This window comes from Pseudochaenichthys georgianus, chromosome 22 (assembly GCF_902827115.2).
Source record: "Pseudochaenichthys georgianus chromosome 22, fPseGeo1.2, whole genome shotgun sequence".
In the NCBI taxonomy this organism is placed as follows: Eukaryota; Metazoa; Chordata; class Actinopteri; order Perciformes; family Channichthyidae; genus Pseudochaenichthys; species Pseudochaenichthys georgianus.
In genome coordinates this window covers 32,624,177-32,651,537 of record NC_047524.1, presented here as the reverse complement: position 1 = coordinate 32,651,537, position 27,361 = coordinate 32,624,177, and the positions used below count along the sequence as shown (strand labels likewise).

At 44.1% G+C, this 27,361-nt stretch overlaps 2 protein-coding genes across 2 annotated transcripts in view; one reads left to right on the top strand and one right to left on the bottom strand.

Moving 5' to 3' along the window:
- The first annotated feature begins 281 nt into the window (after positions 1-281).
- Positions 282-2,750, top strand: LOC117467484 (gap junction Cx32.7 protein-like). The gene is made up of 2 exons (XM_071207177.1): positions 282-1,716; positions 2,614-2,750. Exons 1-2 carry the CDS (start codon positions 282-284, stop codon positions 2,748-2,750), a joined length of 1,572 nt encoding a protein of 523 aa, XP_071063278.1.
- A 4,791-nt stretch (positions 2,751-7,541) lies between these two features.
- Positions 7,542-27,361, bottom strand: part of LOC117467448 (transcription regulator protein BACH2-like) — a 66,090-nt gene continuing 46,270 nt past the window's right edge. The window contains exons 3-5 of the mRNA XM_034111083.1: positions 20,079-21,458; positions 9,475-9,681; positions 7,542-8,524 (exon numbers count right to left, since the gene is read on the bottom strand). Of these exons, the coding sequence (XP_033966974.1) occupies positions 8,156-8,524; positions 9,475-9,681; positions 20,079-21,458 (1,956 nt within the window). The 3' untranslated portion in view covers positions 7,542-8,155. The remainder of the gene's footprint in view (positions 8,525-9,474; positions 9,682-20,078; positions 21,459-27,361) is intronic.

Below are 27,361 nucleotides of genomic sequence, written 5' to 3'. Positions count from 1 at the left end.
CGGTTGCTATGTCCCAAGATTTCAGTAATCCTTTTAGCAGCACACCGTTATCAATACCATGCGAGAGCTGATGGCCCATCCATCTTCTCCCGCTTACCCGTGGTCGGGTCGCGGGGGTAGCAGCTGATGGCCCGAGACACACAAATAAAACTTGTAACCCGTCTTTTTCTCTAGAAATCCCCCTCAGCCTTGTCAGCAGCTCTGCTTTGTGAGGCTGATGTGTTCTGCTATTGTCTCCACAGTTTGAGGACATGTGGCAGTGAAGAGGTGAGCAGCTGACCATGGGTGACTGGAACCTGCTGGGCAGCATCCTAGAAGAGGTCCACATTCATTCCACCATCGTGGGCAAGATCTGGCTCACCATCCTCTTCATCTTCCGCATGCTGATCCTGGGGGCCGCTGCCGAGGACGTTTGGGACGACGAGCAGTCCGAGTTTGTCTGCAACACGGACCAGCCGGGCTGCAAGGCGGTCTGCTACGACCGGGCCTTCCCCATCTCCCTCATCCGATTCTGGGTCCTGCAGGTCATCTTTGTCTCGGCGCCCTCACTGGTCTACATGGGCCATGCCCTCTACTGCATCCGATCGCTTGAGAAGGAGCGGCACCGCAGGAAGGCCCAGCTGAAGGAGGACCTGGACGAGTTTGAGCTGGATTCGGAGGAACACAGGCGTCTGGAGAGGGAGCTAAGGAAGCTGGACGAGCAGAAGAGGGTGAAGAAGGCTCCTCTCAGAGGCTCTCTGCTGAGAACATACATCATCCATATCCTAACACGCTCTATGGTGGAGGTGTGCTTCATCCTCGGTCAGTATGTACTCTATGGGGTCCAACTGGAGCCCCTCTATAGGTGCGAGAGGCTGCCGTGCCCTAACAGCGTGGACTGTTACATCTCTAGGCCCACGGAGAAGACCATCTTCATGGTCTTCATGATCGCCATTGCTGGTGTGTCCCTTTTCCTCAACCTTCTGGAGATATCCCACCTGGGCATCAGGAAAATCAAACAGACACTGTTTGGAGAGAGGTACACGGAGGAGGACAGTTTTATTTACAGGTCCAAGAAGAAGGCGTCTTTACCGCACCTGTGTGTGACGAGTAATGCGTCGCCTCACAACGGGCCCCTGACTCAGACCTTCAAAGTGATTCCAGAGGCCGACATGAAGCCTCCTTACTACAACAGTGGGCTCAAAGCCAACCACGACACCACGAGACACAACAGCCTGGCCTTTGTGGGACACTCTCAGACGAACTATATCTGTCCCCAACCCAGGATGCCACCAAGGTCTGGCCAGAACTGTGCAGCCCCTCAAACCCATGGGGGTCAAGAGGTCCACATGGCTATGGTGGACCACCATCCGGCCTGGGCTTCGGCTGGAACCATGGTGGAGGGGAGTGTAACAGGCCTCCTCGAGGACCCTTGTGAGGGAGAACAGACTCACCCCAGCCACCTGGAGGCTCTGCTGTCCACTAGCAGCTTTAGGCCCAGCGCCATCAGAGACCTGGACGGGGACAATCGAAGGGAGTCGATGGCGAGCGAGGGGCTGATCCACAACCCGAGGAAGACCAGCTTCATGATCAGGCCCCCGTCCGAGAGCCTGTCCTCCATCAGTAGCTCCACCAGCCAGTCCTTACACTCCTCAGAGGAGTCCGATGAGCTGGGCTCCCTGCAGGGGGACATGCCCATGATGCCGCCTGCCGGGGGCCGGAGGATGTCAATGGCAAGTACAGAGCAGAGTGTCTGGTGTCTCCTTCAACAGGAACGTCAGAAGAGAAGTTCTACAGACAGAGGGCTTCTGGTTTCTGCTCATGCCCCACCAGGGTGTTACCCACCATGTCTGTGCTGAGTACAACAGCTGTTACCAGCTGATAGGGCTGCACAGTTATTCAAATTGGATCAACATTGCAATATGGTCTAGTGGAATATTAAATGGCAGGAAACACAATATTTGTTAAAGGGTAAATATGTGTTAAAATATCATTTTGAATGGAGTGTTGTAAAGCTGAAGACAGATCCCAGCCTATACATGGTATCCCGCAGACAAAGACGTGTTGAGTATAGATCCTTTAAGAACAAAACACCTTAATCATTTGAAATATTTTTCAATGATATCGAGAACTAGGATTAAAGAATACTGAATATCGTGAATCATATCGCAATTGCAATATCGGACTAACTGAAGTTAGTTATTTGTGCAGCCCTACCAGCTGATATTGTATAATCAAAGAGCAGGAAGAGTTACGAGGTTGAGCCGACACCTCTGGGGCGAGACAAGTCCACGAGACAGTCATGGGTTAAAGGAGGGCGTGGTTAGAGAGAGCAGACGAGGGTGGAGGTGCTTTGAAGCCCAGTGGTTACAGACATCAGGCATCAGACTACATCACATAGATACATACACATTGATATCAATTATAAGAGGTGATTAAATACATGTACAAATCAAATGAATGTGACACAGCATATCTACGTGTATTTTACGATAGAGAAACGTAATGTTCTCTTGTCTAACTGTGTCCATATGTTCATGTTCTGTTGATCTGTTCAAACACTCCCCCGTCCCCAGCTACACCCTGTTCTCCGTCCTGCTGCTCCGGGCTGAACCTGTCCTCTTGTCCTTTCAGAGCATGTTCCTGGATATCTCCTCCATCATGAAGAAGTGAAGCGTGGAGCCTCGCAGCTGTGTTCCGCAAACTTTATCAGCGGTCCAGTCGGCAGCATGGAGTCACGATGGGGACTCAGCCAGTGGAGGCAGCCATGATGGCTCATGGCTCATGGCTCAGCGCCGTAGGAACACCAGATGTGGAATCGAAGCACCTTAGAGCGTCTACGTGTTGGTAGTAAAAGGAAAGGATTGTGTTTATTTCTAATGTCTTCTAATGTGGACATCTTAATGGCTGCTCATGAAGCAAACCGCTCAGAGGATCTACTCACTTGTGTATCTGTGTATAGTCATTTCTATACGGTCATTTCATGAGAGATGAGGATGCTTTGTATTGTATTCACATTAAATGCTTCTTAACAAAACCGCGGTCACCGTGTGAGCAGACATTGAACACAACACCGGAGAATTCTCATGCTTTTTGTTTTATTTCTCAAGAAAAAATGCCTAGACAAAATGCTGTTTTTCTCTTTAAAACCCTTTTCATATCAAATTAACAAAACATGACATGTTGCACAATATTTACAAATCAATCTAAACAAAACACAACTCATTTTGAACATTCAAAGATAAAAAAGGAAATGAAAAATGCTCAATCTGCAAATAACAGTCATGTTGTAGGTACAGGTAAAAATAAGAACACGTAAAAAATGGCTCACCAAAAATCTACAAATACAATGAAGTAACCACTGTAAAAAGTTAGAAACAACGCCACAGAAACTGTCTACACGGCTATCATATAGTCCGTACCCATAAAAAGAGGTATGCTGAAATATCCAGGTAGATAAGTGCTTGGTCTGTTCTACAGAGGTTTAAGAACACCTCAAAAATCACAATCTGAGATGTAAGTGGCCCCGATTCTGTAAACAGATTGGATTACTTAAGTACTTCCTTTAGTCTGCCACTATGTGTTGTGATTAAAGAAAGCATTTGATTCCAAAATAGTTAAAGGAAATGTCTTCCCTGAAAACCACTGCTCATGGTTTAAATAAATAACTGTGCCAAGATAAGAGCTGCGTTCAAAGACGTATGGAAGCCGGACACTTCTCTGAAGATACATGCTAATATAACTGGTCAGAGTAGCAGTCACACCTTAGTGGACGTGAGTTATATGAAGTCATAGAGATACTATGTAAACCAGGGGTTCTGCATCACCGACCACACCTTCACTATGGCAACCATGAATGTATAGAGTAGTCCAGGGACAACATAAGCAAATTGGATTTTTACATTTGATTCTGGAATATTGCAGAACATAAGATCTGTGGCCCTGCAGGTATTAACACCACGTTATGATTTCTGAAGCATCAATGCAATCGGCAGAAGTAAATAGCTAACGTTAGGATATAAATAAACGACAACACAGTCACATGACTTAACACCACCACCGCTAAGCGTAGTGACGTTTAGCGGTCTCATTTGGTCACTTGTTAGCAACCGCGGTTATTATGAACGGCGGTTGCTAACATAGAAGCTACCGTCACAAGTGGGCTATTTACTGACATGTTTATGTTGTAGAACAAAATGTGAACATCTCTTTAGCAAGCGTTGGTCACAGACCTTATTTCAGGCATTTACCAAAAACATATTCAAAACACTTCAAGACGAGGGAAACCAGAAGTGCTCACATGCTAACTGATTCCGCATTGTAGCACTCTGCGCCGCGCGATAGCTTCACATCTCTTCAGGTTCCTTCCGTGCCTGTGTTCGCTCCTCTGGTGGCTGGAACAGCTGCCACTGCTTCACTTTCATCGTGTGGCATGCTGATGCAGTTTTAAGTGCAAATGGATCGTAAACTTCAGCATTGCATTACTGCACGATAATAAAGTCTACGATGGATTATCCATAACTTCACTTAACCTTTGTACCATAGCGAAGTGTGGTTCAAACTCCATCAGAAAAGGAATTAAAGACAAAGTGTGTGCTTATTGGTTGGCAGTACGATCACATTTGGAATTTATAGTCAACAGGGCAGACGGAACAAACACTGGTATGCTCAGTATTCATATGTCACATCTTTGAAGTGCTGCCTTAATAATAAAATAATACCTTTAAGGGATGTTCCTTTGTGACACATTAAAGTGACCCTTAGTGGTCAATATTAAATCTTAAGTCAGAACAAATCATATGAAAATATACAGAAATATAGAATGCAGTCATGAAATCCAGAACCTAGCTGATTATAATGAAGTTTCTTTTTATTATAATAGGACAATATATTATAGTTCATTTTACATCTAGCAGTTTTGATTTTAAGATTATTTATTGCTCAAAATGTTGTTTACATTTGTGTAATTAGTTGTCATGGCTATATTACATATTCTGTCTATATTCACGTTGATAGATGTTTTATTTATTGTATTTATATGAACCTGTAGTCACAAAACGGGCTGATTACGTATTACTCTGCATGACTGGAATGCTGATGAATATTAAAGGAAAAAGGAAAGGTTTGACTTCCTGTTAAAAAGAAAGCTTCCAGATGAATAAATAGGGAGTGGACTGTTGCCATGCCGTTTCCATGGAAGGAAATCATTCGTTCCCTCGTGATGGTTTGGCCTCTTTAACCTCTAAGGCAACACATCGTAGCTGTCAGACGCTTCTTTCTCTCACAACACTATTACACGATGTCCATGTAAGCACGCTTCATTCCCAGGTCTTATATATCTTTACAAAACAAAAAGGTCATACACAAAATTGTAAACATACTCACACCTCTTGTAAGTTAAAATATTAAACTTAACTAAGAACATGTGAGACTTGTAAATAAAGACTTATTTTCATGAAGAATACAAAAATGAACAACCATTAACAAATCAAATCTAAGAAAGGGAAGCAACCTACATTTACATCTAAGCAGTTTCCTCTACGCCCGCACCCCACCCCCCCAACATCAAGAGTCCAAATAAATAAAGTTCACATTGAGGAATAAAATTAAAATGTGAGCAGTGTTCTTCAGTGTACTCTGAGCCCCTCATTGTGGGGTTAGCGTTGGCTTCCTCTGAAGGCAGATTGACTTGTTACTTTCTGATCTGTGAGAGCTGCCATTCTGAGTCATGTAGTTTAGTTCTATTTTTCAAATACAATATTTTACTTCTTTTTTAAACTAGGAGTATGGCATCATGGAAATAGCAGCTCTTATTTTGAAGGGCCAATAGTGAGTGTCTCGTGTACGGAGGAGGATTAAGGCTACATGCAAATACATATTGAGTATTTTATGTTTAATTTGGAGATTAGATTAGAGAAGTATGGGTAGCTTTAAAGATCCAATAACCAAATAAAGTCTTTAAAGTCTGCGATTAAAGTCAGAAATAACATTTTAAATGATGAGTTAAAAGTCAGAAGAACGGTTAACTATAACTCATCGAGCCATAACTCTCTAGGTAGGCCAGGTCTGATAGTAGATAGACTATAAGGTCAACATTTAGATTCCCCCCCCCCCCACAATTCAACATTTAATCCGATATCTGACCTTTTTCTCCAAATTCTGATTGCATTTTAGAAATCTTTATTTCATATAATAATTCTGACTTTAACGTGACATTTCTAATAATTGAAAAATAGTTCTCATAACTTTGATCTTATTCTTAAAATGTTGGCATTATTTCTCAGAGTTCAAAGATGAATCTCAGAACTATGGCTTTAAATAAAAGAAATCTGACTATTTTCCTAGAATTCCAACGAAACTCTCTAAATCTATTTCGGTCAGAACTCAATACGCATTGGCCCGAACCTCCTCCGTACTGGTGCCGTGAAATATAACCAGGTTGTACTTTGACCTGCTGGAAGTGGTTTCCCTGACCCCGCTGCACCAGCCAACCCCCCCACCGAGTGCACCCCCCCAGCCACGTGCCCCACCATCGACGTTTCACCGCTGATGAATTTGGCATCTCCCTAAATCAATACCGTGCCAGTGTGTTTGTTTGGAGCTCTGAGCCTCACACTCCACGAGGGACACTGATTGGTCAGTGGGAATTGATCATGTTGCTCTGTGTGGAACAGGTTCAGTGTGTTACACCAACGCACTGAACCAAATACTTTCATTAGGGGTATTTGTCTTATGTACAATACAAGAACAGTGCAGCTAAATACATCATCACCGTAAGTACAGACACTAAATTCTACTGTAAGACAATACATCAACAAAGAGAGCACTTTTGATCCGTCCAGCTGCTGTTCAAAGACCACACCAGGGTGTCCTTCACATTTAGACCACTTCCATTTCCACAGCATATCTGTGTCCTCTCTTTGCACACTCTGAAGTATGCTCTGTTTTCCAGGGGGCTAATGTTAGCTATATTTCACTTGACCTAATAAATAAAATAGCAATAAAGAAGAAGTTGAATGAGAAAATAAATCCTTACATTGAATATCATGTCTGTTTATAGTTTAAGGATTTGTTTTCATTCATTGGTCATTTTAGTTAAGTGTACCAATGTGTAAACATTGAGATCATTTTAATTTAGCACTTCCTGTCATTATATTGTAATGAATGGAGGAACCAGCACTAAATACATTTATTTTATTCTTTATATTTGTTTCATTGTATGCCTGGCTGTAATTTAAAACTACATTATGTCTGTTTTGGTCATTAAAAGTGACGTTACTACTTAAGTAAAATGAAAATAAATGGTACCGTTTGTACTGTGTGAAAATGATTTGGAAACCATGAAGCTGCAAAGCCAAGCGTTTGAAACGGCGTATTTAACTTTGACTAGAACCAAAGCAGAAGTAAATGAATGATCTAACAAGCTCAAGCTATTTTCAACATTCCTGCATGTTGACTGAGCATGACTGAAATAAATCATCTATGCTCAACCCCAACCCTAACCCTAACCCTAACCCTAACCCTAACCCTAGCCCTAACCCTAGCCCTACCCTAGCCCTAGCCCTAGCTGAGGAACACAGGAGCATGTTATGGAAAAGTCAGTGTAAATGTAGTCAGAAACGGTGTGGTCCTTTAATCTATCCGGACCCCCCTGTAGCGGCTGTCTCCTCCTGGAGGGGGGGGGGCAGTGCTTTGTAATGTATTTCTGTCTCTTAGCGCACGTATGAAAGAAGGCAGAAGAGAACTGTGTAAAAACGTCCATCTGAGAAGTCCATGTGAAATTTGACCAAAGAAAGTTTGCATAATGAGAATCATCTGATCGCGTCATCCAATGAAAATTGTACAAATACACACCTTTGGTAACATTTTACTTTAAAGTCCTGTAACCCTCAACAGTTAAAACACATGTGTATATGTACCAAAGTAAGTATGAAGCGTTGACAGGACTGTAAAGTAAAGTGCGTGTTTTCAGGGACATTAGTGAACATTCTGAGGAATTCCTGAGTTTAACCTCCCATGATGCACCAGGGAGGGAGGGAAGCAGACAGGAAGTGGAGTCGGGATGAGACAGAGAGACAGGAAGCTGCCAGTACACCTGTTGGACAGTATTGCTGATAAGACAACGATGTGTCATCCATTACAAAACAAAAAATCAAGGTATAGACAGTGTGAGACTCTAGGTCTGCTCCTCTGTTGTACATTTCTCAGTCATTTCCTGACAGAAGTCCACTGTTACCGTGGGGCTACATACTTCCTCATTGGGCCCCAGCAGCGGGGGACACTCGGGGCTCCGCCTCCCCTCCCGCCCCCCCTCACCGAGACACGCAGCGTTACTTTGTTTGGACGCAGGAGAGCGGGAGGAGCCCCCGTGGTCAGAAGGCGATGCTGGGCTGGAGGTGAGGTCGATACTGGCGTGGGCGGGGGGCTGCGTGCCCTGCACCTCCCTGCACACCTGCTGCGAGAGGAAGGACAGGTTCTGCCACAGCTCCGACATACACACCTTTAGCTGGTTCCGCTCGCTCAGCAGCTTGTCCTTCTCATTCACCTGAGAGACACAGGAGCAGCAGGTTAGGAGGACAGCAGGGCCAATCAGAGTCTGACATTCACTTCCATTCCATTTCTGTACCTGTCATCTGGATATATGCACGTCACATGCATCTGTTAGATTATCGTTTTATATGAACAAATTATGTCTGCTGTCTACCTCCAGATTGTCGTGACAAAAGATACAATCTGTCTCACCATTGTAAAGTCATTTTCGTAGTATATTTAGTATATATAAAAATATATTCCAACATTAGTCTTAATACATACATATATTTTTTTGGGCAACCAGGGGGAGACAGAGGGGATGTCACGCAGCAAGTTGTCCGATGCTGGATTCGAACCCCGGTCCTACGCATCTGAACCAAGCCCCAGTACATGGGGCCATCTTAATGTTGATATCAGAAGGTCCTTTATTCTGGTAGGAAGCCCTGACCAGGCAGACCAGCTGTGAAGTCCATGTTATCTTTAGGTGACACCTCTGTTCTGAGTGTAAAATGATGGCATACAATGTGACTGCAAACTAGTTTTCGCTTGAATTGTTGGTCCTTTGTTTCTCCTTGGCCAAGCCTTTCAATAAACCTTAAGTATTCTGAGACATCAGCAGCCTCTTTGTGTTTTTATGTATTATTGCTCAAAAAATAAGAATTCACATCACAACCAGAACCTTAAACAGCTGTTGTTGTTGTGTTCTTTAAAACCAGGCCTGTTTGGGGTCTGAATGGTTGCTTCATATTGAACAGGCGACCTCTAGTGTCTGTGTGGGGTATGACACTCATCAGTCACAGGCAAAGGCAGAACTAATGACACCTGTTATCATCTTCATCACTCCACAGGGAGGGCTGACAAGTTGTGCTAAAACCTAGTCTCAACAAAGTGTGTGTGTGTGAGTGCGTGTGTGTGTGTGTGTGTGTGTGTGTGTGTGTGTGTGTGTGTGTGTGTGGACCGTACCAGTTTGCGGATCTCTCCCTCCAGGTTCTGGATGCAGTCCAGTTTCCTCTTGCGGCAGCGTTGCGCGGCGATGCGGTTCTTGCTGCGGCGGCGGATGTCGTGGATGAACTCCAGCTGCTCTGAAGTCAGCTTGTGCATCTTGATGAGGATCTGGAAGTCGTTGCGAGGCAGGTGTGTGATCTGGTCCACAGGGAAGGGCAGCTTCACCTGATGAAAGGACCACAGATGTTGATTTCATTTTAGAGGATTGTTCTTTATCTCAATCAATATAGTTTATTTGCATACTCCATACGAAGATTATAGGATGACAATTGAGCCAACATCTGAGTCATCTGGAATCAATATTGTGGTTGAACACCTTATGATCGACAGGGTGGATTTGATGGCCTTTGTTGCCCTGGGTTTTGTCTCGCAGGCTACATACAAGCTGCACTGTCACATCTTCAGGTAGTAACACAATAAGACAGCACACATTACACTTAGCCCTGTATGTACATTTGAAATGAGGAAAAGTGTACATCAAGTGTTGGTCTGTGTATCCCACAATTCAATGCGGTCTTCTGCTCAATTCCTGCCTAGCTGTAGGCTTGAAAGCCGATTTAAGAACTGAAAGTAAACAACAGAAATTAGGAAGTTCTTAACCTGTTGGACTGATGGGAAATATTATTATTTATTTCTGCAAAGAGATTAATTAATAAATACTATTCCACATGCCTGCAGTCTTAATGTGGCAGGCTCCAAAAATGCAACACACCAGTCACGAAAAAAGTGTTGGTCTAGAACAGTGGTCGCCAACCAGCAGTGTTGGGAAAGTTTACTTTCTACATGAACTAGTTCAGTTCACAGTTCACAAATGTTAAAATGAACTAGTTCAGTTCATAGTTCATAATTCAAAATGTTGAACTAAAGTTCATGGTTTCAAAAACGAACTAATTTATAGTTTATAGTTATTTTTTCAATACGTTGCTGCGAGCTATTATTTGTCTCCTGTACGATGTTAATGGGATTTGGGTGGTAGTGGATCTGTTTTGGCTCTCTTTTTTATTCGCCACTCGCACATATCGTGAAAGGCTAGTCGTGTGCTTATTCTCAATGTGCCGTTTAAGGTTTGTTGTCGACGTCGTCGATGTACGGACTTGCTTTTTCAAACCGGGCGGACACAGTTTACAGGCAAACGTTTGATTGTTTCCGTCTGAGTCAGTACTGACTTTAACGTAAATCTCTTTGAAATGCTCATACGGCGACGCCGTAGAGTCTCACTCTGAGCGAGTGCTGCTCCAGCTGCTCTCGGCTTCGTCCATACTAATTCATTCATTCATTCAATGCTCGCCGGTTCCGCGGTTCCACATTGTTTGTTGTGAGGAGTCTGATATATTTAGTATATTTATATTTTAGTGCGACAGCCAGGGGTGACAGGCGCGTACGCATCACAGGCAGCTTGCTGTTGCCAGATTGGGTGGTTTTCCGCATTATTTTGAAGCCTGTACGGTGTGTTTTAACTGGGGTTTCGGCTGAAAGGCATATGAAATCTGGCACACTTTTGAACGCCGTTATAATACAGTGCTGAGAATGAACGCACTTTTGAACGCCGTTATACAGCGCTGAGAATGAACGCGTTCTCAATTACGTTCATCTAGCGGAAATACAGTACGTTCAGTTCACGTTCACGAATGACTTTACATTGTGGATAAGGGTGGATGTGGAAAGCCCCCATTGTTCTGTGTGTCAAAAAGAAAGACAGCCCACACATCTACCAATCATCAAACCGTGGAGTCTTATTTCATTACGTGTTGATTTCTATCAACACGTAATGTTGTATCCATGGATCTATAAATAGAAGTTCTACTATAAAATTATTCTCCATCACCATGCCGTTATCGTGATTCTGATTGGTCAGAAGACATTAGCAAAGATATTTTATTGAGAAGACGATCACTACGTGACAAAAGTTTTCAAAACCGTTTCTAGTCTTCGGCATTTCCAGACAAGTGGCTACTGAAATCAATCTTACTAACTGCTGTCTGTGAAATTTACTCGGCGCAAGTTGGCGGACTTGTTTTGCTTACTTTAACATTATTTTTCATGGTGGGGCTAAGCCATTTCTTGGTATGGCTGTAGCCTACCCCAGTCATACCCTGGAGTCGCCATTGGGAATTGGGGATATTTATCAGCTGCTTGTGTGACAGTCAGACAGTGAAGACTTTACAGCGTCCGCTCCCGTGAGCTAGCAGGAGAATAAACTCCGGTGGACGAGCAGCACCACAGCGGTCGGTAAATGCCGCTGAAACACATTAATAAACAATGAACCACGGCACTCTGGAGTGTAGTGTAGTGGAGTATAAGGGTTGAGAAGTAGTTTAATTTAATCTGGCTTCGTGTGATTAAAAGCAACACGATCATCGCCCCGACGCAGTCCCCCATTGTTGTTGTTGTGAGCGCCGTTGGAAAGAAAATCAGCGACGTAAACGGTGACGTCATAACGCAGCCGTGGCTGCACCAGTCGGGCTCTAGGCGGTGTGAACAAAACGGGGGCTGAAAAGAAAAAACGGTTCCGAACCAGAAGAGCGCAAGCACGGAGCTAGAACGGGAACCGCGTTGGTGTGAAAGGGGCAAGTGTACTGCAGAGCTCACTAGGGGTGTTTCTCAATCACGAGTAAAGCTGCTCCAGAGCCACTATTTCAAGCATACTACGTCATCGAGTGCCGCCGAAGTACTGTTCCAATGTCCAGCATACTTGGAATTCTACCGAGCCCGGCGTACTTCGTTTGGAGACATTTCGAGGCTGCACATGTGTAGACTCCGCGGTCTTAAAATCCCCACAATGCTTTGCGCACGGACCAATTTCCCCAAATCTGTGGCGGAAAATGTAAGGCTCTCATGTAGTGCTGCGTACCGGTACGCCGAACCGGTACTGGACTTGTAAAAAGTTTCGGTTCAAGTCCGGTTAAAACCGGAACGTCGGGAACCGGTACTTGGACTCGCAAAAAAACTAGCACTTACGTATATTCTGGTGTCTGTGGTTATTTAAACATTCCCTGATAAACGTTATTCAGCGTCAATAAATGAGTGCTAATCCCAGTGTGCTCAGTGTACAACATCACATGTCATTTCACCTTCGATTCACGGTTTGAAAACGTAGCATTTAGCCACATGCTAATGCTAACCGGAAGTGAAGAATTTTCAGAATAAAAGTATTAAGTTAATAGTGTTAACTTCCGTTTTTTTCCAGAATAAAACTGATTTAAATTAGTGTATTTAATTCAAAATTACGCCATATCAACATTGATTTTAATTTAACAGTATGTATGTACATCACTATGTATGTACTGTATAATGTACACATGTAGAGTTGTAGAAAATACATGGTGCAGACAGTACAGTACACTCTGACTGTACAGTCACTACAGTGTAGCCTATACTGTATAGTAGGTGTGTAACAGTGTGATGCGTATAGTCTACTCTACACTCTACCTTTCAGCAACGTTTTAGGGATTTAGGCTCAGTCAGCTCAGGGACTGTTTGGGTACTTTAGTTTGGTAAATGAAATAAACGTTTGAACTTTGTAGTAGTTCACTGTAGTTGCTGTCATAAGTCATTTGTAGACTAAGTGGCACATTTGTACTTTGTAGAGAAATGTAGACACAAGTTGGAAGGGAGCGCAATAAACCTGATGAGTTTGAATTTGAGTTGATTATGAGTTAATTTTCAATTGATAATTAGCTCACAATAAGTTCACTTTAGTTACTCACACCACTTGACTCAAGCCATGGGTTCAGGTCCGGACTTATAAGTCCGGACCTGAACCTGAACCTCTGGACTTGAGTCCGGACCTGAACCTGAATGTGAGTCCAGGTACGCAGCACTACTCTCATGTGATGCACACCTGCACACTTGCTAGCCTGTTCCACTCTTCCTTTTCCAAATGCCAGGAAGTATTCTTGCCTCGCTTCTGAAGCAAGACGCTCGGCAGACATGTGCTACCAAGCAAGCGTACTCGCGATTGAGAAAAACCCTACAGTAGGTGTCAGTGTGCTGCAGAGCTCACTGGGGCCCAATTCCAAACCACACCCTACTCACTCCCACTCCATGGCGGAGTGACACTCGCAGCTGAATGAAGTTCCCTCCATTAAGGTTAAGGGTATAAATACAGCAGCAAGCTTTGGGACGGCCTCCCCTCTCTCCGCAGAAACAGGAAGTGCCGTAACTGTTTGTAACAACGGTTTCAAATCAGCGACTCTTTGACAAAAAATAGTTATTATTAAAAATGAATGTCAAAAATAAAACTCCAAACATCTTTAATTGTGTTTTTTGTAAAGCTCTTTTAGTTTTAAAACCTGATGTTTATAAGCTTCTTAGTTTTTGCAACAGTCTGTAAATATACACAACTTTATAATAAAATGCATAGGTATGACTAAACACAGGTAAACAAATATAAGGTTATCATGAGGTTGTTAACATCGCAGTTTATCAGTGGATGTTTGCTGGAACTACTTGCTAACAGCTTGTTTCCTGAGGGACACACACAGCGTGACTCCGGTCAGGGAGAGACCGGTCTCCAGTCAGCACCGCTGCAGACTCGCTGTTTGAGGGCTTGATAGCCCACTCCCCCTCCACACCGCTCCACACTCGTTGCTTTGGAACAGCCCTTAATGTGGCGGACCCTCCGTGCGAACGCACAAACGGAGGGGTAGGGGGTGGATTGGAATTGGGCCAGACTGTCAGTGTGCTGCAGCTCACTGGGTGTCAGTGTGCTGCAGCACACTAGGTGTCAGTGTGCTGCAGCTCACTGGGTGTCAGTGTGCTGCAGCTCACTGGGTGTCAGTGAGCTGCAGCTCACTAGGTGTCAGTGAGCTGCAGCTCACTAGGTGTCAGTGTGCTGCAGCTCACTGGGTGTCAGTGAGCTGCAGCTCACTAGGTGTCAGTGTGCTGCAGCTCACTAGGTGTCAGTGTGCTGCAGCTCACTAGGTGTCAGTGTGCTGCAGCTCACTAGGTGGCAGTGTGCTGCAGCTCACTAGGTGTCAGTGTGCTGCAGCTCACTGGGTGTCAGTGAGCTGCAGCTCACTAGGTGTCAGTGTGCTGCAGCTTACTAGGTGTCAGTGTGCTGCATCTTACTAGGTGTCAGTGTGCTGCAGCTCACTGACCCAGCCGCTCTGACACAAAGAGAGAGGAGCTCTTTGTGTCAGACACATTCTGCTCCTCACTCTGAACTGAATGAGCATGTTCTCATTATCTTATTTAAAGTGTAGATAAATGAATAGTCTGTGTTTGCACCTTGTAACATCTCAATGTGATCCATCAGAACAGTCTGACAGCAGAGGTGTGTGTGTGTGTGTGTGTGTGTGTGTGTGTGTGTGTGTGTGTGTGTGTGTGTGTGTGTGTGTGTGTGTGTGTGTGTGTGTGTGTGTGTGTGTGTGTGTGTGTGTGTGTGTGTGTGTGTGTGTGTGTGTGTGTGTGTGTGTGTGTCTGTGTGTGTGTGTGTATGTGTGTGTGTGTGTGTGTGTGTGTGTGTGTGTGTGTATGTGTGTGTGTGTGTGTGTCTGTGTGCGTACGTGTGTGCGTGCGGGCGTGTGTGTGTGTGTGTGTGTGTGTGTGTGTGTGTGTGTGTGTGTGTGTGTGTGTGTGTGTGTGTGTGTGTGTGTGTGTGTGTGTGTGTGTGTGTGTGTGTGTGTGTGTGTCTAGGTGCAGCCTGTCCTGTACTATATAGACATCTATATATAGCTCTGGGACTCAGCAGACACATAATACACACACAGTCCCTCTCTCTCTCTCTGCTCAATGGAACACACTCCATTCTTCTGAACTATTTCACAGAGTGATGAAGGAATGAGTCCTAAAACCCAGAAATGACTTTGCCTTTACAACTTCCTATTCCATTGTCTCTGAGCCAACGCTTTGTTAATATCTCTTTGGTTGGAACTCCAAACGTAGGCCTGTGTAACACAAGCTGAAGAGACTTGCACATGTTGTTCTACGACATAAAATATGTCAGTAAATACTCCACTAGTGAACGTCTGAAGCATTTTCCTGGGTCATAACATTTGTTTTTAACAATTGACTAAATGAGACTATTAAGCATCCTCATTATGAACATTAGCCACCTTTAGCTTAGCGGTGTGCCGTGAAGTCATGAGGCGATGTAGTACTCATGTGGATGCATGGACACAGCATTATAAAGTGTTGTTAATGTGTGGAGAGTATCCTGCTGAGAGAGCTGTGGATCACAAACCTGTTTGCCAAAGATCTCATGTTCTCCAATATTCAGAAATGTAATTGAAAAATGGCATTTAATGTAGTAATGGAACCCTTGAGTTACTAACTGTCATTAACTCTGTCTTCACTTCCCAGATATACACCACGACCCCAGGAGGAGCACCACTCTGTTTGTCTCCAGTGCTTTGGGCAGAGCTGTGTCTGTTGGACGGAAGTGATGTGTTGAAGAAGCTGTCTCTGGCTGAGGAGAACAGAATGGATCGTCTGCATGGAGCAGGTGTTCAGCCTCTGCTCAGCAGCTTCATCTAGATACAGGTCGAACTAGGAATCTGTCATCTGGATTTAAATTCTAGTTTTCCTATCTAATTACTCAGGTAGATGTTAAAGGATCATTACAATATTTGATTAGAAATATTGAAGAACAACACCCTAAGTAGTTACATTATGAGGGAAAAAACAATTGGCCCAATTGGAGAGGGCAGATCTGGGGTCAGGAGCAACAGATGGTGGAACGGGGCACCTTCCACCTGCCTAGGGCACCCTCGGTGTGTGTGTGTGTGTGTGTGTGTGTGTGTGTGTGTGTGTGTGTGTGTGTGTGTGTGTGTGTGTGTGTGTGTGTGTGTGTGTGTGTGTGTGTGTGTGTGTGTGTGTGTGTGTGTGTGTGTGTGTGTGTGTGTGTGTGTGTGTGTGTGTGTGCTCCAAGATAAGTAGGTCAGGGGCAAAAAAGTGGGACAGACCCCACACACATGGAGACGCAGGAGTAATATATGGTGTGGGTACACACACATATACACACACACATACACACACACACACACACACACACACACACACACACACACACACACACACACACACACACACACACACACACACATCTACAAAATATCCTCTACTACACATTTCCCCGCAAATATCCGGGTCACATTTCTGACGGTACCGTGTGTGCCTAGTGTCCTGATTGATAGTGTCCTCATTGGTCAGGTCCTATGTCCATACTCTTAGTGGCAGTGTACTGGGCACATTGAGCTGAACCCAATCCATTCCAATACAACATTCTTGCATTCTTCATCCTCACCTCATAAATGTGGGAAAGTTCATAGTTTTAAAATGGTTTGGGTTTAAAAAGGTGTTACGGTTGCAACCTGTACGATCAACTGGAGACCATCTTGCAATAGGACACGTTGTGATGACTCAAACATAGTGAAGAGATGTAGGTGTTAATGCCTGGTTGTATTTGGTGCATAGTCATCTAACTCCTTGACGGTCTAACAAGGAGGCTGACGGAAGCCAACCTGCTTCTGGAGCGGCCGTCACCCCATGAACACCGACAGTGGATAGGGTTAGTTGAAGACATCAGAACATGAGAAAGGCTCGTACACATACACGTAGTCCATCTGTCTGATCCCTGTAGATGTATCCACACGGCTCACCTCCAGTGCGTTCACAATATACAGTGTCCACTGACTCGCCCAGAGCCCAGGCCACAACCACTCACATCTATAGTTAGAACCCTGTGGTGTGTGTATGTGTGTGTGAGTGTCTTATCATATAATGCATGTTCCAAGAAATCACTATGGCAACTTTTAACTCAAAGGAGTATGTGTTGGAAGTGTTTGTGTCATTTCTCCTGAGAGAAAATGTCTAAGAATAGTCCCAGCTGTAAATCACACGGAGGATGCTTGAAACTACCAGCACAGGAGTATGCACTGCTGACACGGGGCTTCATGAGAGGAAGCTATTGCATGGAGGGGTTTGACACTTAACGGTGGGGTAGGTCCTTTTGGAGAAACCAGCTCGAGTGCGCTAGAATTTGAAATATTTGCCACTTCCTCACAGAGCCCCTCCTCCAACACACACGAACGCGCACATGACCAATGAGGGCACGAGATAAGTGTGTGCCCCGATGGAAGGCTGACAGGCAGGTAGGCCTTCCAGTTACTTTAGCCGGGCCGGCTCAGATGATTGGTCGTGCTTTCTACAGCACCACGGCTTCCACTGATGATGTTTGTATGTATTTTTTGTCAAAGCACTTCAGATATTCATTGCTATCGGACGTTAAAAGCATTCCATGGAATATAACAACAAGTGTATCTCGAGCCGGTTTCTCAAACTTACCTACCCCACCTTTAAGTAACATAATATAATATTGATTTGGAAACCTTGCCATTATAGTACAGGGGCAAGCTTTTGACAACATCAGTAACAAAAAATCTCAGAATATGTTAGAAATGTCATCACCTGTCATTTTTTATGTTATCTGTTTAATTTAGCAAGTTAGCTAACGTTTGGCTAGCAGGGCTCCAATCCAAGCCCAGAGGAAGTGAGCAGGGTGTTGAAGCATCTTTCCATAGTGGCACAACAACTTCAAGTCAGTCTGTGACATCGTTGGGCCCAAAAATACTTTCACCCATTGACTTACATCGGGAAAGAGAAGTCTTTAAAACGGTGTTTTTTAACAGTAAAGCTAAATCAACTACCCAGTCTAAGAACTCGAATAGTCCTTGTTGAAATCACTGGGCCTCAAAGTTGATCCCGGAGGATCTGGGTATTTTTTAACTCAAGGGCCTTCGTGGCTTCATGCCACTGAGCCTCCAGCACTGAATCCAGTTATCTTTTAAATCCATGTTCCCATCATAACACCGTATATTGTTACCTTAAAGTGTTAAACTGTGAGTATAACTGAGGCGTTTTTTTTTTTTTTTAAATGTAGGTATTTACATGTTGGGAGAACTGCATCTGATCAACTCATATCCACTATAGCAGTTTCTCTTTAAAGCTAATATAAGCTACGTTTAACCTGTTAAACCCTGAGCCTGTTTTCAGGTCTCAGGCTTGAACATGACATTCCCAGAACAATGGACCATATCTTCCCTTCTAAAAGGATATATTAATAATATGTGTTCTCAAAGCAATGATGAACCTGTGAGTTGAATGTAGAAAAGTCAGAATCAATATAGATGTTTTGATTTGAAAGAAAATTCAGATTGAACATAGTAAAAAACTGTAAATGATATAGTTTCCGTCCAAATAAACCCATTACTTATATGAGTATGGTACACTAAAAGCTTTAGGAATCCAAACTATAACATATAATAAGTACCCTGTATCAGGATTGATTGATCGATTTTGGTGATTGACACCTCTTTTGAACCGTTAGAGCCAATAGAATTGAGGGGAAGTTCCTAAATCCACCTACACGTTACCATTGAGAAGTGAGAGTGATGCGCACGCAGCTTGCCCAAACCGAAAGCTACGTTACGCTCTGAAAACTGAAAACTGAAAACGAGGCTTATTTATGATAAATATGATGATGGATTATCAGTAATCATTTCAAAGAGACACAGAGACATCGGATTAGCCTTCAGCAGCGTCTTTATGTGTTTATTGCCATTGAACCCAACTTGTAATCAGAAAACAGCAAAGGTAAGACATATTGCCGTTTTGGCTCCGTAAAGTGGAGTTGTGTGTTGTCTTTGCTGGCTTTCGCTGCCGCAAGTTGTGGTCGCTCAGTGATGATTGGAACCTGTGGAATCGCAGCTTTCACATGGTATCTTGTTCGTGCAGATCCGATGAAGTATACAATATCTCTACCGTGAGTTATGTGCTAAGTGCGTTAGCATTCTTTCATTTAGTGCTAATTCAGAGGCTCAGCGTTAGACTTGTGTTTTGTTTCGGTAAAAATGGTTCACATCGTCAGGTAGCCGAATTTCTTCCCGTTAAGTGGGTATGACACATTCATAGTTTGTTAGATGTTAAGAAGCCCTCAGACGCTGCTTCTTGCAAGATGTTGTCAACAGGTAAAAGAACTGCTGAATAACTGATGCTAGTGGAGCCTCGCAGCGGCGGAAACTGTGGCGCGCTTACACTGTAGGTGCGCCACGTTTGGGGGGGGGGTTTGCGGGTGCTAGTGGAGCCTTGCAGATGGGGGTGCTGCAACCCTCCTCAGCATCCCCCCCTTGCCGCGTCCATTCGCCCCTCGCAGCAGCGAGCCCCGCAACGTCCCGCCAACACGGCACCCAGACCCCACGCAGCATTCTCATCTGTTTGTCCTTACTGGTGTCATTTCCTGGTTGCTAACAAAAACGCCATGGTAACACCTAAACACTGATGTTCTGCTGTAACGGGGGTGGACTCATCAGAACAGAGGGGGCGAGCTGACCAATCGGAACGGGTGGGGGAGCTCCAACAAGGCGTGTAGGACAGAGAGTGAATACACAGACTACACAGAGATGCTGTGAGAAACCAATGTGAGTTTGGAACATCGAACAATGTGAATCATTTCTAGTAGAGCTCAACAGTGGAACTATGATCAGTAGAGATGGCCGTGACACGGGACCTTTAACACTAACAAAAGTAGAATATTGGTGATAAAGTAAAAAGGACATACGAACCTCAGGGGCGGAGACTCTGGAGACGCCACTCTCACTGTCTCCCTCTGAGAAAGAGCCCGACTCGTCGCTGGAGTTGTCCCCGCTGGCACCGAATCCTTGTTCACTTTTGATGTTGGTGCAACCCTGAGAGAAGAGCAGCTCTCCGCTGTGGGGGTTCCTCTGCGACAGAGACAGTCCAGATGTGGAGCCTGAGTGTGGGGATGTGGAGAAGTCAAACTGGGGGAGGTTGAAAGGTGAGCTCCCACTGCCGGCGTCCTCTGGGTACGAGAAGGAGGACCGGGAGCTGGACGTGTGGGTGTGGGGCTCAGAGGGGGGGGGGGAGTGCGCTGACGTATTGATGGGAACAGGGCAGCTGGAGGGGAGGCGGCACCGACCAGAAGAAGGAGCTTCTACCTGCATCAGGGTCGAGACCTTTTCTCTGAAGTGATCGTCCGTGTAGGAATTGGCCAACATCTGCTGCTCTCCGGCTGCTGAAGAGAAGATGACGCTGGCTCTGTCCAGCTCGCCCTCGTGCTGTGAGGACGAGGCTTTGGAGACGGGTCTATCCATGTTCTTGTCAATGCCATCTGCATTCTTAAGGTCTCCTCGACCCATATAGTCCCTCTTATCCCTCTGCCTGTCCTTGACCAGATCCTTGTAGTGGTTGAGGGTCAGTCTGTTGGTGAGCAGCTGCTGGATGGTGGTGCTGGGCACGCCGCTCAGGTCTAAGCCGCCTCTCTGGAGGTAGGAGCGCAAACAGGAAGAAGGTGAGCCTCTGCCCGGGGAGTGCTCAGCTGCTACTGGATCCCCTTCCACCTCCAGCTCCATCTCCAGCACCTCCTCGGTACACAACTCTGGGTTGCTCCCGCTCCTTTCATCCCCTTCCCCCTCAAACCCAAATGGTTCTTCTTTGATCCTGGAGGGGGTGAGCAGAGTTTGAGAAGCAGTGCTGCTGTCCCTGAGCTGCGAGCTCAAAGGACTTACTGAGGTACGGTTGGAGTAATCACTGCCATTATGGTCGTCTCCGTTGTGCTTGTTGTCACTGATCGGGTACTGATAGTTCCTGTATTTAGGACATTGAGAGAGGTCAGTGGGAAGGGACGCAGTGCTTGCTACGTGATTGGTCTGCTGCGTGTTCTCTGAAGAGTCATCCGAGCATATCGCTTCGGAAAAAACGGCATCGTCCGCCGTGATGTCTTCGTCGTATTCCACCTTGCCGTTGCTGGCGTGTTGGCTGTCATTCTGTAGCTGGGCTTGGAGGAACCGAAAGCAGGAGTCCTCCAAATTGTGAACACCCAGGAAGTCAGCGCACAGGATGACCTCATGGATGTTTTCCCGACTTATAACCAGCTTGGCTGTGTAGGCAAACTGGAGCAGCGGAGCGAAGCCTTTAGCAGTCACCTGCAGAGGAGACAAGGGTGGAGAAGTCAGCGCCTTAAATATACAATTTCAAGTGAGTCAATGTGAATGTATATCCACACAAGCACTGCGCAGTAGTGTGAACATTGTAACCAGTGCTAACGTCCTGCTCCGCTGTGCGTTCTGTGTAGACGTGGCCATCGCAGACTGACATTTTAATTCAGGCATCAAGTTGGACTCCTTCCCAGGCCGCAAATCACCAGACGGTTAATTTACGGGCTAACCTTATTGGTTGCTGGAACGGGTTTGTTTGATAGAATGAACGCATGCCTCTGGGAGGAACGTGATCCAGATTACAGATACACACATCTGGGACTGACGATAAGTACTCAATCTGAATACTGAGTTTTGAAGGTATGTGTGAACCCTCACAAACTCTAGTAATACCCCAATCCTACTGTAGCACACATGTCCAATGCTCGACTCGCAGACAACTTCGCCTACACTTTTGAAAAAGAGAATGAGACACATTTTACATTTCAAAAATGACCTTGTATTCAAGCCTCAATCATTTCAAAGTATCTGAACTTCACATTCACATATTGTTAGGACATCAAGGGCGGGTCCTAATGCGCAGGCCTACATCTAGCTTGTATCTAACTTGAATTAATTGACATCTTACAATATGACAATATATACACACCTTTTCAAAGAGTCATTACTAAGGACTCTTAACTTTCAATCTTGCAAGAGAAAAGTGAAATGCAACTACGTGTGTATGGAATGAATACATATTATCCTGCATGATTACGTCAACAATGATAATCACCGTTATATTGATCAATGTTTCATCATGTTTATTTATCATTTGTATTCCTTTGTATAAGTGACAACATATTTGTATTGCTCTTCTACATTTAAATACACAGAGCACTGCTTTCACTACCATGTTATGTTTGGTTCAGCTAATACAAACATTGAACCTCCATTTTGATTTTTAAAGTTAAACGCTCCAATCTTGATATGGGATCATAATGAGGAGGCGAGATTCAGATGATAGACCATCTCAGCAGCTAAGCATCCTTAGTCCTGAGAAGACATGATGTAGAGAAGTGAGCGGACAGCAGACGGGACGTGGTGAATGAAGCCCTGCTGAGAGACATACGGGGGGGGGGGGTTTGTAGGGGAACAGGCCTGTGTGAGGGATCTCTGTAAGGTGCAGTCACACGGACGTATTAATCAATATGACAGATCTGGGGCGCAGGGAGCTGTTCCCAGATCAGCCGCGGTGCTGAGTGGAGACAGCAGCAAAGTGACCACAACCACATTATATTCATGCCTCAGAGTTTTCGTTAGAATTGTTTTGTTGCCGGTCAACATGTCCGTTAAAGTTTCAATCTTCCGGACCAAATGAGAAAAGTGCCGGTCAAAGGTCTTCCTTGTTATTTATTCAGCTTTAAAACAAATTCCTAACGACTCTATATTAAACAAACTAATTATAGTAGATTAACTACATTATTCAAAAGTGTAACTTTGGATAATAACACGGCAATAATAAATAATAACTAGAAAATGCATTTCCTGCAGAAAATGCGTGTGAATGCTGTAACTGAACATGTGTGGCTGAATTGAGCTGAACATGCAGAACAAGCTGAATGTGTTATCAGCTGAATGGTCTCTGCTCTTAGCGACAGAGACCAAGTCAGTGCGTTGCTGAACTTAGCGGAGCAATGCAGAAAAGTGAAATGATTTGAATCAAAATTGTTACAGCTCAAATGCATTGCAATGACTTTGTTGAAAACTTGAAAGTGAAATGTTAAACTGGAAGAGGAGGAGAAATAGTGAAGAAGCTTAATATTTAAAAGAAAAGGTTTAAAAAAGGTATAAACAACAACATGTTGTTCAATGTCCTGAAATAGCTGAATAATGTAATAGTTGAATGGGTTCTGCAGCTGAACATCGGCTGAAGGAGTTCAGATGTACGTAGTAGTGAAGAATTTGTATTAAGATGAGAAAAGAAAGTAAAAAGGCTTGGGAAAGCAGCAGAATATTTGAACTGCAACATCTTCGACTAAAACTATACGTCACCAATAATGTATAAAATATGTGGAACATGTTGAAGTCTACGGAGCCCCCTAGGGGACATGGAGAAGGGGAAAAAAAGAAGTTTTGCGAAATCTCGCAAAACCCCGTTGCGGTTTGTAGACGGTCCCTAAGCACCCTCTCCCTCCTCCAGCTGCAGGTTGTGACCAATTCTTGAAGTTTAGCTCGGATGACGGCGCGTATCGAACTGTTCTGATAACAACGACTCTGTAGCTCGTTGTCTACCTTGCTATGATTGTAAAGTCATGTTGTTTGTATTTTTACAACGTTATGTTCATGAGTTATTGATCCGCGAAATTAGAATCTGTCAATAACTCAGCTCAGAGTATGCTTTGCGACGTGCATGTCCCCTCGCTCTGAGTGTTCTCTTGAGGTGTCCATGCCTATTGCCAAGCACTGATGTTATATCTTTATATTTAAGGCCAAGCTCAAAGTAAAATCGATGAACCGCTCCATTGTTGTGGTTTCTGTGTTGCCGAACTGACCAGGAAGTACATTGAGCTAATTGAAAGGTTTTGCGATATCTCGCAAAAGTAACATTTTTTTTTTTCTTAAAATAATTTTTTCTTCTTCTCCATGTCCCCTAGGGCAGTGGTTCCCAAACGGTGTGCCGCGGCACACTGGTGTGCCGTGAGGCAAGTCCGGGTGTGCCGTGGGATTTTGTGACAACCATACGTTATTATTGCAATATACAACTACACAAAAATAATTATTTTTTAATTTACTATATCAGTACCTTGTAGGTTTATATGTACGTAATCTGCGCAATTTGCGCGTCCACATCTCCACGTGCAGTGCTGCATACACATGGCTGAGTCAGCGATAACTCTCGAGGGGTGGAGGTCTGCCCATTATTTTGAGTTCATCCGAAGAATAGACAGGAATGTGACGGTGAGGTGCAAACTGTGTCCCGGCCAGAAGCTGTTATCCACTGCTGTGAACACCACGTCAAACCTCAACAAGCACCTGCAAAGAACACATGCTAAGGTGGAGCTACCGCACACGCTATTTGTTGTTTGTTTATATCAGTCTGTTCTTCTTCTGTCTTCCGGTTGTTGCCTGTTTTGAATGACGAATACACACTACCGCCGCCTGCTGGTAAAGAGAGTTATTGCCACTCACGCATGCGCAGTTCGTACGTGCTCGGCTGAAGTCTTTGCGGTGTCTGGTTCCAGTGCAACACATGGCAAACACGCAGGAGAACACGCAGACGCAACAGCGTGAGCAGAGATAGACTGTGCAAAATATACAGATAGCAGGAGACAGAGGACAGCCACAGTCAGATAGCAGGAGACAGAGAACAGCCACGGTCAGATAGGAAAACATTCAGGATCTGGATCAGTCTTATGCGACAATGGAAACTGAACTAAAGAGAACATTTGAAACTTTAGCAGTCTGCGTGATCTGCCTGCAGGGAGGGGCGGGCCGGCCCTGCGAGTAAAGTAACGAGTAAAGTAACGAGTTACTTTATGTAGAGAGTAACGAAGTAGTGTAATATATTACTTTTTTTTAGTAACGACCCCATCTCTGCTGAAATGTTACATTTATAATTTGTAGTTCAGGACCATGGACAATGCAGCTTCCTTGCATTGACAGTTCTCTGTGCTGAATTTCCTTTGTCTCATTTTTAATGCTGTGACCTGTCTGGTTTAAATGAGTGTGTTGCTGCTCTGATGAAGCCTAATTTGATAACGTTTCAAATTAATTTCTGAAATATTTCGTTAATAAATATTTCACGAGTAATATAGTTGTCTTTGTCACATTTTATTTGGCATTAGTAAATAATGATGCACATTTACAGATATTTTACATGATATGAGTGATAACACGTGTTATAAGGGCAATTTTGCACAATAGGTGTGCCTTGAGATTTGTACTTGTCCTTTGGTGCCTTGGGCACAAACAGTTTGGGAACCACTGCCCTAGGGGGCTCCGTAGAAGTCAGTATGAAGTCTCCATCAGACAGAAAAGAATAGGCTGAGACAGTCTGTTAAAGTCCAGTCTGTCAGTGTTTGTTTCTGTGCTGAGCACCTACTCAGAACAAATAATCATAACACCTATGTGAGCCCAGAGATCAAAGCTTTTAATCTACCTAGCAACATCATGGTTACCAGCTGCAGCACTGAGTCTCATTAAGAATGCATTGAGGATCATATCTGACCATTTTGCCACCTGTTCAAAAACTATGGCTCCTATCAAAAAATGAACAGACCGTGAGCATCAGGGAACCCCAATGAACTGATATATGTTTTTTGGGGGGGTTTGTGTGTGAAATGTGAAGATGCGAGCAGTTTGTCTAAAGTTTAATTCTCTCTGTTCTGAAGAAAGTTCCGGAAAACTGTAACATGGGAGTCTATTGGGAGCTAGGTGGACTTTTTGACAAGTGTTTGTCTCTTCATGCCCTCAAGAGGCATTTTGTTTAACATCTTTTCCTAATTTTTTTTATTTTTCAACGCAGGAGAGGTTTTCCTACGTTTGTCATGGAAAAAAGGAGTGTAGGGTTTGGGAATTATGGCAGGTTTAAAAAAAAATGTCGGGCGAATTTCAAGCTGTCCTCCACTCTGTTTTGAGATCAAAGCACTCTAAGCCTTAACGAGCTGCTCAATACACACTAATGTTAAAATCTGAAGAAGGCCTATTTACCAAGCTCCAAACTAAGTTAAATATCTCAACAAGTGTCAAATATATAAAAAATCTGAGGAACAAGTTTTATAGCTGAAGGTCTTGTGATCATTTTAAAGTTGGAATGAAGTTTCTAGCTGAAAGTATGTGATGTGGAAGGAGTAGCATTTGGTGCACGGTTCCTCCCATTGAGTTCCATGTTAAAAAAAGAGTTTAAAAAGCTGAATATTTCAAAAAGTATAACATATTTTGAAGAAGTTGAAAGTCATCATGTGCTTAAAAGGCTGAATAGTCTGATATTTGAATGGTTTCTGTAGCTGAAAGTATGCTGAAGTTATTCGACAGCAAAGTATTGGTTGAAATAAGAAGAATAAAGATTTGAAGAACTATAGTGGAATGCTGTAAACAGCATTCACACTAATAATAATCTTTCCCTCCCTCTATACTACAACAAAATGAACATAGTTTACCATGATTTAAAAAATGATGCTGAAGTAACAACATACTGATAACAGTTAGTAAAAACCATGTATTAATGCTTTGACAAGTGTGCAGACAAGACGGCAGGCGAAAAACCTAAAATTTGTGTTTTCTGAATGGAGATCGGATCGATCAGGCTAAGCTAACGTTGTATCTGCTCCGTCCACACTCACAACAACATGATACAGACACAGATACAACAGCGACTGTATTTGCCATGTTCCAGAGGTAGATAAACTAGCTAAGTGTGTTAGGTCTAACTTGAAGTGTGTGTTTTGCTCCGCCCACCGGTCCGTCAAAGCAGGCGGAGCTGTGATCATACAGAGCTGCGTGTCTCCATCGACAGCAGCAGCTGATCTGCTCTCTGATCTCTCTCTCACGTCCGATTATACTTCACTCGCATTTATGTCCATATCGATCAGATCTAGCTAGTTCTAGCTAATGATATGACTGCCTGAGTATGAAAGAACACCTATAAGCGTTGCTTGGCAACGGGGGTTTGGCGGAAAAAGTATAGTGCAGCATTATGCAGCATTAAGCATTTGTTTCCAAGAGGGGTCAAAATGTCCCCCTCAGGAAGATAAATCTCTTTCTCCACATTAAATGTCAGACATTAGAAAGGAAGTGACTGTGCATGTAGCGTATTGACTCTTCTTGTCTGTCACATAAGTGATGCGGTATTGCGCTAAGGGGAAATTATTTTTGACCGGAGAGATTTAGATTTGCCGGTCTTCAGCACA

Excerpts from the sequence above, each read along its gene's own strand:
- LOC117467484 (XM_071207177.1), top strand. The coding sequence starts at position 282 with ATGGGTGACTGGAACCTGCTGGGCAGCATCCTAGAAGAGGTCCACATT. Across the intron at positions 1,717-2,613 it reads CCGGAGGATGTCAATGGCAA|AGCATGTTCCTGGATATCTC; the intron begins GTACAGAGCAGA and ends TTGTCCTTTCAG.